Source organism: Saimiri boliviensis, chromosome 4 (genome assembly GCF_048565385.1).
Source record: "Saimiri boliviensis isolate mSaiBol1 chromosome 4, mSaiBol1.pri, whole genome shotgun sequence".
Classification (NCBI taxonomy): domain Eukaryota; kingdom Metazoa; phylum Chordata; class Mammalia; order Primates; family Cebidae; genus Saimiri; species Saimiri boliviensis.
The window spans coordinates 23,229,225-23,249,637 of record NC_133452.1 but is presented as its reverse complement, the minus strand read 5'-3'; the positions used below and the strand labels follow the sequence as shown (position 1 = coordinate 23,249,637).

Below are 20,413 nucleotides of genomic sequence, written 5' to 3'. Positions count from 1 at the left end.
GTCTGTGAATCACTACCTGGAGAGCTGCCTGCTGGTCAAGAAGGTTCATTTTATACTTTATATGAACAAAAAGAAACTATATCATGTTTAAGCGATATTTTTAATGTGTTCATTATAGTAGCTAGAATTATCTCATGATAAATTAATTCCTGCCAGAAATAGAGTACTAAGGACAAGGTGAAAATATATGGTGTTTCCTTAATAGTAGAGTACAAGGCAGTGAAGAAATAGTATCTCAAGCTTGAGGAAACCTGGAGTTCTACCTCACAACACAGCAAAATATTTGGTAAAACTGGAACCTGTGACAGCTTAGAAGTGAGCCATGTACTCAGTGAGCCTGTGTCTCTAAAATAAGTGGTCGAATGTCTACTATTCTAGGCAGTGTTTGTTTGAAATATCTACTGTTAGCAAGATATTTCAAATAGGAAATGAGTTCAGGGAAGAATTGTCTGTTTTTCCAAAATAAATGGGAAAAAATAGAAAAATTTTTAAGATCACAGAACATACAAAATTGAGAAAGAAGGCTGCTTCCTGACCATAATTACTTGGAGAGAAGGCTGGTGTTTAAGAACCCATGCTCCTTCCATTTTATGCCTCCTATACTCTAACATGTGGATTCTAAAGTTCTACACCAGTGACAAGTAGAAGAGCTGGGAGGATTGCAGGTACAAGGAGTTTGAAGTAAAAACAAACTGTATCATACATCACTTCTCGTCTCATTCTAGTGAAGACAATGCAGTTCCATGGCCACACCTAAGTATTTAACAACAAAGGTCCATGATATATTTTACATATTTGTGCTGCCCAAATCTCATGTTGAATTGTAACCCCCAGTGCTGAAGGTGGACCCTGGTGGGAGTTGTTTGGGTCATGGCTTTGTGCTGTCTTCATGACAGTGTGTTCTCGCAAGATCTGGCCATTTAAAACTGTGCAGCATCTTGCCCTACTCTCTTACTTGCTACCATTCTCACTATGTGAGACACCTGCTCCCCCTTTTGCCTTATGCCCTGAGTAAAAAGCTCCCTGAGGCCTCTCCAGAAGCAGATACCAGCACTATGCTTCCTGTACACCCAGCCAAACTGTGAACCAATTAAACCTCTTTCCTTTATAAATTATCTAGTCTCCAGTATTTATAGCCATGCAAGTATGGTCTAAAACACTCCAGTAAAACTTCAACAACACACCTGGTTGTGTCAAAGACTTAAGACTGCAACCTCTTTGTTTCGGCTATCTTCAAAGTAGACTCTATGAAGCAAAGAAGCAAAGAATGAAATTATCCTTGGGAATTATGCCCAAGAAAGAATATGGACGTGTGGGACTGTTGAAACAAATAGGTTAGAAGCCCATTAACATGTATTTGTAAAAAAATTTGTACTAAGAAATTATGAACCTGGTATAAAAAACTTGTACTAAGAAAGTATGAACCTGGTATAAAAAGTCTTTTACTTTTCCACTTTGCATCAAATATTGGACCTGCAAACATTTTCTGGTAGGAAGTGGGCTAGAAAACATTCTAGTCATTGTCCTCTTTAGATATTGCCACACAGAATAATAGGCAATAAATAATTGTGAGAAAGACTATTGATTAATTTACACTTCACACTTCTTAACTGTGCACTTGACATGTTACTAGATTAATCTAGTAACTCAGTTCACTTGTCTGAAAAATGCTGTTAAAAATAGAATTTATTTCATAGGGTTTATGTGAACTGACTCAGATAAAGTATTTAGGCCTTAGCACAGAGTAGAAATTCACTGAGGGTTAACTATTCTAAATTAACTAACAAATACCACATCTGAAAAAAAAAATCAGAAATAATCTTTAACAAATGCTTCCTATGGGTTTGTAGTGTTTTGGGGTTCATCTCATTGGGACTCAGTATTTCAGGCCGAAATTTTTATAGGTGCATACAGTAAATGTTTAACATAAAATTAAATCAATGATAGAAGTGATATTTAAGTAATTGTACATATATTATAGCAGTCTTCTGAAATAGGCTTACAGAAAGTAAAAAGAGCTGTATCACATGTAAAAGAAAACATTTAAATTATACAAATGTAGCAAAAGCTTCTTTTAGGCAATAAAATACATATAATTAGTATGGCAGTTGTAAACCACATAAGAGTCATAATTGCTGTACAAAATATTTTAAAGCAGTTTTAGAGACTGGGATGTTAAATTTTATCATTCAAGAGTATACTTTTTTCTTAAATTTCTTCCTCAATTGATAGACTTTATTATCCAGCTGTGTTAATTCAATGCAAAGTTACTACAGCTGGAAATATAAAGAAAATTCATGGTTTGTATCATTGACAGTTCACTGAAAGAAATCCTAGAACCCCTGGATTTAAACATTTGCCTTTAAGATTAGTTTCTAAAAGCACTTTTATTCATATATAATAAAACCAGAAACCATTATGAGTGTTCTAATATTGCAGAATCATACAACATATTTACAGAGAGATAATAGAACAAATAGGCATTATCTAAGGCCCTTTAGACCCTCTACAAATAATTCATATCTTTTCTTGGATAATGAACTTTTTTGAAAACCTTACGAAAATTGTGAACCTTCTCTTTTTTTCCCCAAATACTTTGTACCCTGGGTTGAATGTATATTCAAAAGTCCATGTGCTAGAATTTTGATCCCCAATGCAACTGTCTTGGGAGGTGGGGCCTAATGAGAGGTGATTAGGCTGTGAAGACAGAGTGAATGGATTAATGCCATTATCATGGGAGTGGTTAGGTATCCTGGGAGTGGGCTTGTTATAAAAGGGGAGTTTGGCTATAAGATGACATGCTTATTTGGCCATAGGATAATAGCAAAATAGTTCTTCACCAGCTGCCAGCAACTTGATCTTGGACTTCACAGCCTCCAGAACTGCAGGGAAATAAAACTCTGTTCTTTATAAGTTACCCAGTCTCAGATGTTTTGTTTTAGCAATTAAAAAAAAAAAAAAAAAAAAAAAAAAAAACAGACAAAAGCAGTTAGTGTGCACACAAATCTGTAGTGTTTTATATGATCCTTCACTTTGTTCCTGGGCCTCTGAATCTCATTTATAAGATGTATAAAACTTAGTTTGAAAATCTCTATTTAATAGCACATTCCTATCCAGATTTTACAGATTGATATTTAGCTAATAGCACCAGTATAGTGATACCAGTAGTTATAATCAGCTTCTAGTCTAATTAATCTGTGTTCATACTATACCACTTATTAAATATTTAAACCCTTGACTAAACACTGGTGTTATTTTTTTCATATTTCAACCTTAAATATTACAATCCCATGTAAAATGTGTGACTATCCTATAATTTGGAGCAATTTTTTTTGTCATCAACATTATTTCCATACTATTTCAATACCACATTCTTTACTCCAAGTTTCTAATGTTATTTTTTTCTAAGACCCCACCTGGAATGCCCAAGTTTCCATATATTTTATCATATAATTCTATCAAGTAAAGGATAACTTTTTTTTCAAAACACTTGTGTCCCAAACTTTAGTTTTAATATTATAATATAAAGTTCAAAAGACTTACTAAAGATCAAGGACAAAGCAGTTAATGTGATAATATTAAATATTAAGCTGTAGAAAACTTTAGGAAAGACATAAAAATTTCAAATGCATGACGTACAAATGTGGGATATAATTTAGACCAAAATACTTTTACACTTTGTGATTTTTAAAACAAGATTTAGAAATGAGTTAGTGAAATGGATCAACTTGAATGAGCTATGGGGTGCCCAGATATTTGATCAAACATTATATAGGGTGTATGTTTAACATCTGGAAACTCAGCTGACTTTTGTAAAGAAGCCCTATCCTGCTCAGTAGCCAGGCTCAGAGAGGAGCCCTCACTCTTCTTTCCTCCGTCTCTCATGCTTCATACTTTCCTAAGGTGTAGAGAGCCAGCTGCTTAATCTTGAACCTAGAAAGTACATTTGATCTCACCCTCTTTCTTGAGTAGAAAGTTCTGCAGATAGATAAAACACTGATTTTTAAAATTGTATCCATTTTAACATTTCGCAGTCATCACTGTCAGGAACTTCTTCTCCATAACTAGCCTTCAATTCTCAGCTGATGCCTAAAGACTTTTCTCAATCTTTCTTTTGATTAGAGGACTTATTGGAAGGCTTTGATTAGATTGATCAGAGAGAAGAATAACTGGACTGTAAATTACTGGTCACTGCTGAGGACCATTCTGATCAATGTGGGTATCTCAAATGGTTTTATCTGATGATAGGAGTGCATGCAAAGTATATTCATTAACAGTCATTTATTTTAAAAGGAATAATGATTTTGCTGCATCCTTAAACTTAAGATCATTAGTCATATTTATAAATATACTATTTCATACAAGGTATCACACAATACACAGTACCTTGTACTCCACATGGAGTAAATTGAATTATTAACTCAGCCTCTGCAGACAAACACCTTAAAAGTTAGTTGGGGAGACAGCATACGTGGACATTAGATGATAACTAAGATCATCAAACAAATGTAGCATAGATAAATGAGTAATGTAGGAAAAAGCAATCAATATGTGTTGGCAAGGTGTATGAGAAATGTACAAATTTCAATTCTGAAATGTGAAAGTCTGCTTCTGTAAGTTTGGAAGATTTTCATATCTCCATTCTAGAGATATACTCAGCTGACAACTAATTTATATTTTGTGGTCTTAAAGACACTATTCTTTTGTAAACATAGTATCAAATATAGTTAATGTCCATACATAAGTTTGTAAAAAAATAAAATAAAATTTTTAATTAAAAATAAGAGGCAAAAAATAAATGGACTTCTATATTTATTTGTCCAAAATACTTGCAGGACCAAAAAATACTGAATAAAATAGTCAAATAAAGTAATTTCAGGGATGAGAAAAACATAACAAACAAATGATCAATGCTCAAAAGCAAATTCTACCAGCATTAAACATTTCAAACTAAATTATTTATGTCTTATATCTTCATGGAAATATTTATTTTACTTATGTCTTCTTTCTTTTTGAAATGTCAAAATGGCATAGAAACTCCTGGACTTTCTTTAAGTTCAATACAGAATAAAGATTCTATCTGTGAAAGCAAAGAAATGCTTCAATTTAAAAATGATTCCTTTTGAATATGCTCATTTGTGGACCAGTCTGTGCTACACTGACTAATAACTAGAGTATATTTATATAATAACTCTTGGTCATGAGGTATAATAAGGCCTTAAATTATTAAATAGGAATATTGTGAACTTAAAATGAATGAGACAGGCTATACAATAGATACATCTTTGAGATTTAACATTTTTAAAATTCATTTTACATCCTTTATGTATTTTTCACTAGCCAAAGATAAGTTCATTAAGGCAATTGAACAATCTGGAATGAGCAACTGACAGACAGATTTTGACTAGAATTTTCATGACATAATATATGTTTGTTTTCCAGGTTCTTCTGCAGTACAGACCCCTCATGTGGTCATATATGCAACATTTACTCCTCTCTATTTGTTTGAAAACAAGATATTTTCATTAGAGAAGATGGTAAGCATTCAAGGTTAGGAAACAGTATGATTGTGTGTGTGTGTGTGTGTGTGTGTGTGTGTGTGTGTGTGTGTGTGATTACTTGCTGTGGTAGAAGCCACATGAAAATTTAAAATTCTATCCATGGATGTCAGTTTCCTTATATTCAAAATTAGATACTGGACCTAAGGGATCTGACACATCCAAAATTATCTTAGATGATTGCAATAGCTTTGGGTAATTATTTTTAAAAAAGGAAAAGAAAATAATATATAGTCATATTTAATTTTATAGATCCTTCTATTATATACAAAATGATTATATAGAATTTATGTATTTCAGTGAAAATCATAAACAAACTGAAAACAAGACAAGGATGCCATTCCTATTCAACATAGTATTGGAATTTCTGGCAAGGACAATCAGGCAAGAAAAAAAAATAAAGGTTATTCAATTAGGAAAACAGGAAGTCTATTGTTCTTGGAAAGAGAAACAACTTTTCTCCTTTCCTTGTAATAGTAAAGTCCATCAAGTTATTATACAATTTATTTAAACAAATGCCCTACTGCATTTGGGGTTTTTGAATTCCAGTCCTATCTGGGACTCTAGACATCTAACATTTTATTATTAGGATTTCATGTGAAGTCACTATATTAAAATATACAACTGCATGGTGTAGCAATATGATTACATGTGAATGTTCATTTAGTTGGTTAGGAAGAGCTGAGTTTTAAAACTTGAATGGAAATTAGCTTGAAATATAAATATTCCAATTGAATGATTATTATGCTTTACTATGTGCATTACATTTATCCCTTTAGATTATGCCTGGGGGGCATGTTTCTAACATTTTTCCTCTTCTTTTTCTTCCCTTTCTTTCTTCTCTACTTTTTTAGATAAAAATAATTCCTTCTAGCAAAATTTTACCATATTACAGTGTTCACATCATAAGAGGATAATGTGCCATCCTGAATATGGCAGTTTCACTATTTTTAATCCAAAGTTAGAAAACATTAGCTTTGGTTAAATAGCAGAAACAGCATTTTGACTGAATATTAATGCCAGCAACATTCAGCAATCTAAATGTACTTCTAAAGCCTCTCCCAATCAAGTCTCTTGCTAATATTAGGGCTGGCTATCTCATGCCTGCCTTTCTTTAAACCTCTTTGCATGCTGCTGGCCTAGGTGCTGTCTCAGATATGCTAGTGAGTAAATGCTCTAACTCATTGGACTACTGAAGAATACCAGCAGTGCGCCGTCAATGAGAGACAGGATAAAGAAAATGTGGTACATATACACTGTGGAATACTATGCAGCCACAAAAAGGAATGAAATCATGTCCTTTGTAGGGACATGGTTGAAGCCAGAAGCCATTATCCTCAGCAAAGTAACACAGGAACAGAAAACCAAACACTGCATGTTCTCGCTCATAAGTGGGAGTTGAACATTGAGGACACATAGACACAGAGAGGGGAATATTACACACCAGGGCCTGTTGTAGGGTGGGGGTTGAGAGGAGGGAACTTAGAGTATGAGTCAATAGGTGCAACAGATCACCATGGCACACATATACCTGCTAACAAACTTGCACATTCTGCACATGTATCCTGTTGGCTTTTTTAGAAGAAATTAAAAAAGAAAAGAAAAAAGAATACCAGCAATTGTTTATGGCATGCCATAGTCCCATGCCTGAGAAGTACTCAAACCCCCTTTAAAACCACAAAATGTAAGCACAGGATAAAAGCATTATTTAAAAAATGGGATGCAAAATAATCCTTTTGAACTTTTGGTAGTGCTACCAAGAAACTAAAATTTAAATACTGTTTGTTTTTAATTTAAAAGACTAAGATTAAAGACTAAAAATTCATATCTGTTTATTCATTGGTTAATTCAACAGATTTTTGAATTATCTATTATATGCTAAACAATATGCTGTGTTCTGAAGATACAATGATAAGCAAGATTGACTAAGTTCTCACAAAACTTAGAGTCTAATGAGGAAGGCAGACAACTGAGTGAATTGCAATAATACACTTAGATAGAACAGAAGGCATACAAGGTGCCTGCCACATTGTAAGTGTACATGATTTAGTATTTGTTGGAGGAGTAACCAAGTGAACATATGATTAAATGAATGAAAGACACATAACGGAAACATGTCATTTTTTCTAATGGGTAGGTAGCCAGGGAAGTCCTCCCAAAGGAAGAACTGTTTAAGCTGAGACCGAAGAAGTTAGGCAACCAGATGGGATAAAGTGTGTTCAAAGGAGAGAGAATCTTATGTTGGAAAGTGTGGAGATGAAGGAGATCACTGGGTTCAAGGAACTACTAGATATTGAGGTTGTAAGGGGAAAGTACTTAAAGGCAGCTTGAGGTGTGAGTGACAGTCAAGGCTTAAAGATTTTTATAAATCCTCCTTTTGGGGAGGTTTAAGGTTTAAGGTGCCCAGAGGTTCTGGAATTAGCCCATTGTCTATAACAGTAAATAAGTGACTTCCAAGGTTGTAATGAACTGACTAGTGTGTTATCGTCTTCCTGTCTTGCCTGCTCATTTTTTTAGATTAACATTCGGTGAGGGTGATCTGGTCTCCCTGGTAAATATCAGAATATAATAGAGATACAATATCTTAACAATATACCTATTGGAAAAATTTCTGTCTTAATGAAATTTTGTTAAATGGAGTTCATTGCTAAAAGTTACAGCCTCAAAGACAGTGAGATCAGCTGGTAAAATAAAGCCACGAACTTACATTTATTTAAAGAAGTGGTAAAAAATACAAGAAAATCAAGAACAAAACTTGGGAAGGAGGAAGATGTTATAATTACCCTGCATGATCCAACTTCTTCCTCCTCTGGGGTATTCTAAATGGTTTTAGTTTTAATTAGATATGGGAGTTTAAATAAAGGCTCCTTCACCTGCCCAAATCCAACCCTTGCATCTTTTAGAATGTTTGAAATAAGATGGAGTAAAAAGAGTGAAAGGGTCTTAGGAAAGGAAACTTCTAATTTGAGTTTTACTGAATTATGCAGCAAATGTATATTGAGTGTCTATGAAAAACTCAGTGTTTCAGGCACTGTTATAAATCTCTCTCTTCCCCTAATTGTAACCCAAGGAACTTTGAAATCCTTTAACAAACTTTCTTAGCGTCAAACTATAACTATAATTAATAGCATTACTTTACATGAATCAGCAGTATTGTGTAAATACATTGAAGATAATATTAAGTACAAAGAAGAATTGTTGTATTTAAATTTCTTGTGCTAAAATCATGTTAATACTTTGGCAGGTTATTCAAATTATAAATAGGTGCTAATACTGGAATTTATTATTTGGACCAGTCCTTTACATTTCTAAATGTTTTAAATCATTTTATTTTCTAATGCTCTACAGTTTAAAAAAAAAAAAAAGCTTTCTTTTTTAGATGAAAATTGTTTGCAATGGCAGGAAGAAATTAACATATGCAGACCAAAAATTATGACTACTAAAATATCTGGAACTTATTCAACTTGTAATACCACTTTGAGTTTGACTTCTATTTTGGATATTATTCAAATGTAACTTTTACAGTAATTCACCTTTGATAACTGCTATACTGAGGCATTGTCTTTCCATTGAAAGAATTATTTTCAAGTGTTGAAAATAATTGACTCATGGAAAATAATTGACTAATGGAAACTTTAAAAACCTGACAGGGTTCAAGTTGTAGGAAAATGTTTAGATTTTAGAACAACTATGGAAAAGTTTTTTTAAAGACCTTCTAAGACATAATTCCAAAGTTTTCTGATTTTTTTTAGTAAGTTGCTAGATATTCAAAAGGGATAAAGAGAAAATGACAGTTTCCTCCACTTCTTAATATGATGACTTTTAAAAACCGTCACTTCCCTTTTCTCTGTATTTTGAATATTTATAATACTTTAAACCACTTTGCTGGACTCACTAGTGCACTGATTAATGCCTTCTTAAAATTATTATCCTGACCTTGGGAAGAATTTCCTGTCTCAGGGATCTCCCACCTCAGCGAAGATTAAGCTCTGCAGCACAGTCACGAGAGCAAGGCAGTTTCCACTCAAAGTAATAATTTGAAAGAGGCTGATAAGTGTGTCTCTGTTTCTAATTTAAGTGTCTGTTTTGTAAATTTACAGTCTGGATTGTGGCTACTGCATGGAAATCATTGAGAAAACATAACGAGGAAGAAAAATAGTTATTGATAAAATCGCTCAAAATTGATTTTAATGTAGTTAATATTTCATTTTATTTTACTTTAAATGCGAAAGTCAGAATTTCGCTATAGTGTGTATCACTTTAACATTCACATACTTTTTTATTTCTTTTGGCATGGTTCAGGCATAAATCAGTAACATAAGTTCTACTTAGGTATTATTCTGAATTATTCCAAAGCAGATTGGCTTCATGAGACCTAACATTAGAATATGGGAAACATCTGCCTGGGCAACTCCTTTATTTGGCAGGACAAAGGGCAGCCTCTATCCCCTGCTGTTTTCTGAATTCCTCCATTGCCACATGTCATCATGGGAGGAGGGCATAGACAGCCACTTACTGCTTTATTGAGCTGAACACATTCAAGAAAGGAGCCTTCAAAAAATTAGGTAGCAATGGCTAGTTTACTTTTTGTTTACATATTAAGCACTAGTGTTAAAGCATTAACCTGTAAAAAATAATGGCTGATTAATTTTGGACTAAAACTGATGTGCTAAGATTTTGTACAGTCTCGTAGAATATTGAACTTTTAGAACTGAAAAGTGTCTTCTAGTTCCAGTCTCCCATTTTTTAAATAAAGGAACAGGGCTCTAGAAAATTTAAAAGATGGAAAGAAATACAAATGATAGCCATGCTTATATCAAGAGAGGTAGAGATTTTGGGTGATTTTTTTTTCTTATTACCACGATATTGCTTTGTTGGTGATATTATTTTTATATTGGGAAAAGTATTATTTTAAATGGAGGAGAATGCTTTTCAATCTACTTTCCATCTCTTAGGCAGATTCTGCTGAGAAACTTAGAGAATATGGGCTTTCCCACATCTATAGCCATCCTGTGCTGGTGACTAGAAGTAGGTCTTGTCCTCTGGTAGCACCACCAAAACCACCTCCTGTACCTCCCTGGAAACTCATTCGTCCAAAAAAGGAAACTGTTATAACAGATGAAGCTCAAGGTATGTATCACGTTGTCTTCAAATCCTTCTAATTAATGTGTTGAAAGCCTAGCAGTTTCATTTGCGGTGAAAGATGCATGTCAGGGTAAACCACCCAACATTGCTTCTAAAACCTACCTTTAATTTTATGCCAAAATTTTATGTCTTTAAAGGATTAATTCTTCACATCTCAGAAGCTGAGAAGTTTGGTTAATGTCTGACTTGACCACATATATCAAGGTCATTCTTTGAGTGATGACATTGTTATTATTAGTGTGATAGAAAAGTAGTTTGTAGCAAAGTGCATCTGCTTTTGTGCTTACAAACACTTCCTGGTTTTCCGTCCTTCCTTCCTTCCTTCCGTCCTTCCTTCCTTCCTTCCCTCCCTCCTTCCTTCCTTCCCTCCCTCCTTCCCTCTTTCCTTTCTTCCCTCTTTCCTTCCTTCCCCCCTTCCCTCCCTCCCTCTTTCCTTCCTTCCTTCCCTCCCTCCTTCCTTCTTTCCCTCCTTCTCTTCTTCCTTCCTTCCTCCTTCCTTCCCTTCCTCCTCCCTTCTTTCTTCCCTTCCTCCCTCTCTCCCTTCTTTCTTCTCTTCCTCCCTTCCTTCCTTCCATCCTTTCCTTTATTGTTTCTTGAACCAAAGGCTAGCATCCATTTAATGCTTGAAAAGAAAACAAATCCTTTATTTTTAAATGCTATATTTTTGTTAAATTCACAAAGCATCTTAAAACAGTTATTCATTCAGGCTGCAGGCGTCCCCAGACTTTTTACACAGGGGGCCAGTTCACTGTCCCTCAGACCGTTGGAGGGCCGCCACATACTGTGCTCCTCTCACTGACCACCAATGAAAGAGGTGCCCCTTCCTGAAGTGCGGCGGGGGTTTGGATAAATGGCCTCGGGGGCGGGCCGTAGTTTGGGAATGCCTGATTCAGGGCATCAAGGAATAGTTGAAGGAAAAGAAGAATAGTGAACACATAGGTAACTTCTTATTTTGCTACTGATTGCTGTGTGATTCTATGTGAGTAAACATTCTTTAATACACTGGGGTTAAAAATTTAACAATTGGTAGGATGCTGTAATGTCAGTATCCTACCTAGAGGCTCTTCATGGAAGTTTCTTTCTAAATTGAAAATTAACAGAAAATAGGCATAGAACAGTCAAAGAAAATTTATGTATTCCATACTATAGTCTCTTTTTTTCCCTAATAATCACCCCTAATGTTGAATTTCATTGTTCACTATGGTAATGTGTGTGCTGTGTCCTTTATTCACTGCAAATTTATTTCCTCTAGATCAGCCTCAGGCTTCTTTAAGAATATCCACAAAACCTCTTACCTGCTGCTTTCTTTTTATCTCATGATCTTTACTTTGCTATAGTTTTTGTTCTTCCACTGCCGTATTCATATGTTACTTCACGTTTCTTCTTCATATCCTAAGCAATTGTGTCACAGAGGTTAAATAAAGGAACACTTCTTTTAGTAAAAGACTTTTATGGAAATTCATTCCTGTACTTGAAATAGCAGCAAATGCCAAGTAATAATTCTATAAGACATTGCTAACTTTCTCCCATGAGACTTAATTGTTTCACATACTCTGAAAAGAAATTGAAGAGTAGACAAAAGAAACTGAATAGTGGAAATATCTATAAATTCTTTCAATAAAAACTTTATGTATGGTTGTATATTCTTATTTCACTCTATTGAAGTTTTCTGAGTAAATAGTTAATCTAACCAGTACTGTATTGTGTTAAATTCTGCATACAATCCTGAAAATTTTTTAAGATGTACATCATACTTTCTAATGCTACTACTTTTTAGAGTTAATAGTAAAGAAGCCTGACCAGTTCCTTGAGATTTCAAGTCCATTTTTGAATTATAGAATGACTCCATTTACAATTCCAACAGAAACGTAAGTATATAACATTCTTCCTCACCAATGCGTCTTGTTAGTAAATATTTCGTGATGTGTCTGGTTAAAAATAACACCAAATGCAAGAATTTTGAAGAATATTAACTGAAAAATAAGCCCAAATATATGTAAAACCTTTAAAAGGATATTTCCTTGAATTTTTATGACTTGTAATTACACTAATCCACTTAATTAACAAATAGTATTTGTTAATTTTTTGTATGTGATATGAACTGAATGTTGTATGACCAACAGATTCATAGGTTAAAGTTCTGACTCACCAATGTGGCTGCATTTGGAGATAAGGCCTTTAAGAAAGTAATTAAGGTGAAATGAGTGATAAGGCTGGGGTACTGGTCTGAGAGGATTAGTGACCTTGTGAGGAGAGACACAACAGAGTCTCTCTCTCTCTCTCTCTCTCTCTCTCTCTCTCTCTCTCTCTCTCGACTTCATAAGAAACACATCCTGTTGGCACCCACCCTGACTGATCTCAGACTTCCAGTCCACAGAAATGTTAGAGAATAAATTTCTCCTATAGAAACTGCCTAGCCTGTGGTATTTTGTTTTGGCAGCCCAAGCAAACAAATAGAGACCTTGGTACAGAGAAGTAGGGGGCGGCTGTGATAAACATCTGAAAGTGTGGAAGTGGCTTCCATATCATCCTTGGTTCTCTTTCAAATAGGCTTTCTCATTTTTCCCAGTATGGATAGGCTGAAAATTGTCCAAATCGATTTCTCTTTTCTAGCATTTTACTATAAGGAATCAAGAGAAGCCAAGCCACACTTTCAACACTGGGCTTGGAAATTTCCTCAATCCAATATTTAATTTCACCGCTCACAAGTTCTACCTTCTGCAAAACACTAGAACACAAAGACAGCTCAGCCACATTCTTTGCCTAACAAGGGTGGCTTTTCCCAATAACATGTTCCTCATTTCCATTTGAGACCTCATCAAAATGGCCTTTACCATCCATATTTCTACTAGAATTCAATTCACTGACACTTACGTGTTTTCTAAGAAGATTGAGGCTTTCTTTATAGCTCATGTCTTTCCTTTGTGGGCTCTTTCCAGAATCGTCTTTAAAGGTCCACTCATGGCAATGTAGGCTTTTTTCAGCATGTACCTCGAATCTCTTCCAGCATTTAGTACCCAGTTCCAAAGCTGCATACACTCTTTCAGGTAGTTCTATAGCAGCAATCCAACTTGTTAGTGTCAAATTTTCATCTTAAACTGTTTGGGATAGTATAACAAAATACCATAGACCAGTGGCTTGTAAGCAACAACAAAAATGTATCTCTCATACTTCTAGAGGCTGGGAAGTCCAAGATCTGTGTGCCAGCAGAATCAGTTTCTGGCAAGGATCTGCTTCCTCATGCATGGCATCTTCTCACTGTGTACTCACATAGTGGAAGGGGTGAATGGGCTCTCTGGGGTTCCTTCTACAAGGACACTAATGCTATGCATGCAGGCTTAATTGAGTCACCTCCCAAAGGTCTCACCTTTTAATACCATTATTTCAGGGTTCAAATTTATATCTCAACATATGAATTTGATAGGGGAGGCGTATACACACTTTCAGACCATAGCACCTTCCTTTCTCTTCATCTAGCAAGTAGAGTATTCTCTCAGTGTGTTTTGTAAATGAATCCAGTTCTTCCCCTAAAAGAAATAATATGTAAAGCTGTAAAGTAGTATGTTTCAGCTTTTTCTATTCCCTATTTACATGAAAAATCTTCAAATATTTGACAACATTTATATATGCACCACTGCATTTTCTGATCATTAGGTTTCTCGATGTGTAAAAGAATCTTGTGAAAGTTATTTTCCAGTCCCACTGTATATTTCAGTTTTGAAAGACAATGGAATTTCTATTCCTGATAAAGCTACTATGAATTAGGCTTCTGTCACTTGGACATAAGCTGTCCTAACTGATACTGCAATATAATAGAAATGAAATGAAACGTTATCAACAGTATCACTAATTTAGTCAAAATTTGTGCTATGTTAACTACTTGTAATACACACATTATTAATATATTAAATAATGTCTTTCTTTCTTAAGTAGAGCATACTCAAAGATATGCTTGCCTCCCTGATCAATCATACTTAGTATTATTACTATTCTGTCTTCTTCTAACAGAGGGACCTCAAGGACTTTGAGGAACCATTACCCTAATATTCCGTGTCCTGAGACTACTGGCTTTTCCGGAGTTTTGTGTCAGTGATTGGCTTAGTTGCAGTTTTAATTTTGCTTTCATAGTACTAATGATTTCCTTATCAATTCTTAATATTGTCTGCTTCCAATAGCCTTCCCTTCTCCAAATTTGTCTCTAATTTTCTGGGTGTAATGAGCAACATCACCAAATTTTTAGAATTAGTTAATGTTGGCTTATATATACTTATAATGAAGACATTAAGGGTTACTATATGGGCTTTATATCTACATTATAACAGATATTTAAAATATTACCTTGGAAATAATAGGTGTTTAGTAAATATTAATTGAACTGAAAATACTTCGAAGTGCCTAAGTTATTCAGTATTTTAAATTATGTTCTTTCCTGTACGTTAGGCACTAGGCACTTGTGGCTATATACCTTTTTTAAGTTAATTAATATTGGCTGGGCACAGTGACTCACACTGTAATCTCAGCATTTTGGGAGGCTGAGGCAGGCAGATCACGAGGTCAGGATTTCGTGACCAGCCTGGCCAACATGGTGAAACCCCATCTCTATTAAAAATACAAAAATTAACTGGGCGTGGTGGCAGGCACCTGTAATCCCAGCTACTCTGGAGGCTGAGGCCGGAGAATCACTTGAACTCAGGAGGCAGAGGTATTATATAAAATTACAAATTAATTCCCTTACTTGAATTAACCACATTTTAAGTTCTCAGTAGTCAAATGTTCTAAGTAAACATTTTCATCATTGCATAAGTTTCTTCTAAATATTAAAGGGAATGAACAAGTGACCTTCCCATAATTGTAGCATTTTTCTATAACAGGATTATTATATTATTTTTAGTTTTTATTATTTTAACCTGTATTTCTATTCATAGACTAAAATGAGAAAAGATCATTCATTTATGTAATACAACATAAATAAATGGCATTTTATTTGGCCTATTAAGAAGAACAATTGAATATAATTGTCCTAATACGATAGTTAAAACATTTCAACCTTTTAAATCAATTTTATTTCATAAATAAAAATGTGTGCTTTCATGTCACATGTACTAAAATTTGTATCATTGCAGTGATTATACAAAAGCAATAATTCTTAAGTTCCCTTTTATAGTAAATTGGTCAAAATAAGACCTACTTAACATGTTCTTTAGCATCATAAACTTAAAAAAATAAATTAAATGAGCCCTCTTGTTCCAAAGATGATTAAATAAAGGATTGAGGGGACATAGAGGATTAACTAGCAAGGGCACTATTGTTTTTATGAGGGTAAAATGTATTCATTAATTAATCAATGAAAATTCTGACTGTAAAAATAAAGTGATATTTAAAACAAAGATACTATTGAAAAATGCCCTCACTTTCCTCTTTTACATTGTCAGTTTTACTGCTTTGGTGAGATGTCACACCTGCTCAGATTATGTTCCTAAAAGGAGTAGACAGCATAGGAGGGCAAGCTGGTGAGAGATTAAAGGTGGTGATAAGAAATTGCGATACTGTACGGAGACAGAAGAGAGCCAGAAAGGCTTGGTGTATTTAATATTTAGAAGTCCTCTAATGTTTTTCGTGTTTCTAGTAATTATGCTGATGGGAAAATCTGTCTGGCTTCATAGATTTGGCTACTGTTTTAGAAAAACAACCAAAAAAAGCATCTTATCTATTTCAGTCATTAGCACTGATGAATATTTTCGGTTATTACCAGGTAATTGCATTACAATTAAATGATTGTCATAGAAGGGTGAAAAACCAGGTGTGTCACTCTTAGGGAAAAAAAAAAGAGACTAAATACAACAGCAAAAACAATAAAGAACAATGAAGACAAGGAAGGAGGAGGAAGAGGAACCCAAATTCACTAGTATTTGAACATGAACGTAGGGATAGAAAGAAAGACTGTGAAGTTGGGTCTGAAGTTTTTATTGAATCGGAAGTCACCAAGAAGTTTACAAATAGCAGTAACTGTTGTATTGGATGATATGAGTGCAGGGTATGATGGCTGCCACTGTAATTGTGGTAATTTTTAATGTAGCAATAGGTGGCTAATACATGGTTATACACATGTATCAAAAACTAGCAAATTTACACTTTGAATTTGTACAGTTAATTGTACTTCAATTATCCTTCAATAGAGTGAAAATACAAAAAAGAAAGTATATAAAGTGGTTTAAAAATAAAATAGAAATTCTAGAAGCAAGGAGTATAATGGCTGAGACCCAGAACTCGTGCTAAGAACACATTAGATACAGACTAAATTAGAGAATAAGCAAAATTGAAAATAGATTAGAAGATAATACCCAGACTAAAGAAGGGAGACAAAAAAAAAAAAAATGGGAAAATAGTATAGTCAAGACATATGGGACGTGCTGAAAATGACCAATGTACTTGCCAGTGGTTCTCAGAAGTAGAATGTAGATTTGAAAATAATTAAAAAATCAAATCTTAATGGCCAAAAGAATCCCATAAGGAAACATTTAAGTCAAGATTCAGGAAATCCTAAAAACACTAAGTAATACAAATACAAAGGAAACTGCAGCTAGACACATCATAGTAAAATCAAAGACAAATATAATGCAATAATGTAATGCAATAAAAGTGAAATAAATACTGCTATACAAAGTAATATGGATGAATATCACACACACACACACACACACACACACACACACACACAATTCAGACCAAAGAAGTCTGGTACAAAAAGTACATGGTTAGTTTTCGGTTATCTTAATAATATACAGTAAGAAAAGAAAAATTTTAAAAAGCAATATATGGTGTTAGAAGTAACTGATGTGGTTATCTGTGGTGAGGAGAGCTGACTGTGATGAGGACATGTCTCTGGCAGGGTTTATGGATTGCTAGTAATAGGAAAAACACTTGATTGGAATAATGGTGATATGACCGTGTTTACTTTGTGATATTTCAGAAAGTGTACATTCATTGTTTAAGAACTTTTAAACGTGTATTTTAAGTTTCAACAAATCTTTATTAAAATTATTGAATGGTACCATTGGTCACATATATAATGGCCATTAGATATGGCTTTAGCCTTCTCTTGGATGTACTATAATCTATGATAGAAATATAAGCTGATGAGAGAAAAGCAGTCAAAATTTAGATCTTACATAGTTCATTGTAATTTCCTACTTTTAGATACTCTTCACATCACAGGTAGTTAATTTACACTTTCTTTATTCTACTTAATTTTACAATACCAGAATTATTCTTCAAATATTTTACCTTTAAAGCTTTGTCAGTTCTATGCATCGAAAATTGAACATTGAAAAGTGGGTGGGGAGGGGGCGCTATGCAGCACTACCAGACAAATGGTGGCAGTTGTCAATGTCAAGCCATTTGGGACAGCATTATAACCAGAAAAGACCATTTTCTGTGACTTTAAAATTTTTTTTATTGTTAGAAATTAATAAATCTAAAGATGATTTCCTGCTACTTTAGTTTTAAAATTTTATTGTTTCAAAATAATAAATAAATAATTTTATTTAATAAATAATTTTTTCCTCGAGCTTTGGGTTTTTGTTTTGATTTGTTTTTAGAGATGGGGTCTTGTTATGTTACGTGGCTGATCTCCAATTCCTGAGTTCAAGTGGTGCCTCTGGCCTCAGCCTTCCGAGTAGTGGGGATGACAGGCGTGTTCCACCATGCCCAGCATATAATTTGCGTTATAATTTCTAATAAATCAATGTAGTAATCTCTATCAAAACTTAAACTAATTCACTAAATTTATTTAAATATTTTACGTTGCATTTACTTTACTAGTTTTTCTCTTCAAGCACTTTAAAAGCCAAAAATGATAACAAAAAAAGTCTTCTCAAGTATTTAAACACTACAAAAAGTCAAATAATCAAAATCATGTATTTGTAGAAATTTAAATGTTCCTATACATACTATTAGTGTTTACAAACCAAATTTCTCCTATACCTGTCAACTTAAGCATATAACTAAAATGAAACAGTAAGCTATACATTTAAAGGCCTAATTTGTATATTATGTAACATGCTAAATTCTTTCACATATTATAAAAACCCACACATCATATCTTAGTCTGTTTGGGCTGCTATAACAAAAATACCATAGACTGGGTGACTTGTAAACAACAGAAATTCATTTGTCACAGTTCTGAAGTCTGGGAGTCCAAGATCAAGGCACTGGCAGATTTGGTGTCTGGTATGGGCTCCCTTTATCAAAGCCATCTATCAGATGGCTTCATTTTTCTCTATGGCCTCACAGGGTGGAAAGGGCAAAAGATCTCTCTTTGATCCCTTTTGTAAGGGTTCTAATGCCAGTCATGAGAGCTCTACCGTCATGACCTAATCAAAGGCTCTTCCTCCAAATACCATCACACTGGGGATTACGTTTCAACGTCTGAATTTTGGAGGAACACATTTAGTCACACACAGAATTTTTCTAAACTTAACACAAACATGTTAATGCTTCATGATTTCTGATTAAAGTTATGCTTAAGGCTACTCATTGTTTTAGTCAGTTCTCCAGAGATACCAAATGAATGAGGAATATAGACATTGACACAAAGATAAAGATATAAATAAAGATATATGAGAGGAGGCGTCATTAGAGGAAGTGGCTCACTAGTTACGGAAGCTGAAAAGACTCAAGACAGGCTGTCTGCAAGCTGGAGGTCAGTAGTGTGTAGTTCAGTCCTAGTCTAAAGGCCTTAGAACTAAGGAAGCTGATGGTGTAACTCTCAAGTCTGAAGACAAAGGTCTGAGAAACCAGGGAATTGTTTGCTGCTGGTCCTAGAGTCCAAAGGTCAGAAGCCCTGGACTTTTGATGGCTAAGGGCAGGCGAAGAAGGACGTCCCAGCTCCAGGAGAGAAAGCCAATTCACTTCTCCTCTGCCTGTTTGTTCTACCCAGGCCCCCAGCTAATTTGATGGCATCCTCTCCCTTGAGGGTGGATCTTCTCTCAATCCACTGAGTCACATGCCAATCTCCTCTGGAGGCACTCTCACAGACACACCCAGAAATAATGCTTTACCAGACACCTAGGCAGCCCTCAAGCCAGTCAAGATGGCACCTAAACTTAACCACCACACTAAGATGATTTTGCCATTCAAAATAATTATCATCTGTCAGCTAATTGATTTGCATATAAATCTGGGATTTTGTGAGTTATACAAAATAGAACTGCAGACCTCAAGGACAAATTTTCCTACAATTTCAATAGTCATAGCTAGCCTTTTAGAATCTCTATGCCAATAGGGACCCCGAATGGGTTAGTTTCATAATCTAAATTCCTTGAGTTACTTATGTTTTTCTTTTATCTCCTTTCCTCTGTATTACTTGATTAAAGTATATGAAATTCTAATACCCGAATACAGGTGACTTCATCACCTGATTGGATTCAACTAATCTGTTCACCACTTGAATCTGGTATGAATTCATTTACATAGTCACCTTTTCTGACAGAGACAAATCAGAGATAGGTCAATGGCATTTCATCCTATGTGATAGACATGCCCCTTGTCATGCTGTGCTGAGTAGTTTTCAGGTCAACATAAGAGCAAGCCTGTTTTATAGCGAGCCTTTGCAAGTGACTGCTATCACAACGTTCTACCTTAGGAGCACTGTCACCGTAGCAACGCTCCAGGTTCACCCATTCTTGACTCCTGGCCATGCCTGGTAGAAT

General features: G+C 34.6%; 1 protein-coding gene across 4 annotated transcripts in view; it reads left to right on the top strand.

The window, feature by feature from the left end:
• Window positions 1-20,413, top strand: part of ADGB (androglobin) — a 222,578-nt gene that overhangs the window by 88,119 nt on the left and 114,046 nt on the right. For all 4 annotated transcript variants that reach the window (XM_074397308.1, XM_074397309.1, XM_074397307.1 and 1 more), the window contains 3 exons: window positions 5,443-5,537; window positions 10,514-10,688; window positions 12,481-12,571. In XM_074397308.1, the coding sequence (XP_074253409.1) occupies window positions 5,443-5,537; window positions 10,514-10,688; window positions 12,481-12,571 (361 nt within the window). The remainder of the gene's footprint in view (window positions 1-5,442; window positions 5,538-10,513; window positions 10,689-12,480; window positions 12,572-20,413) is intronic.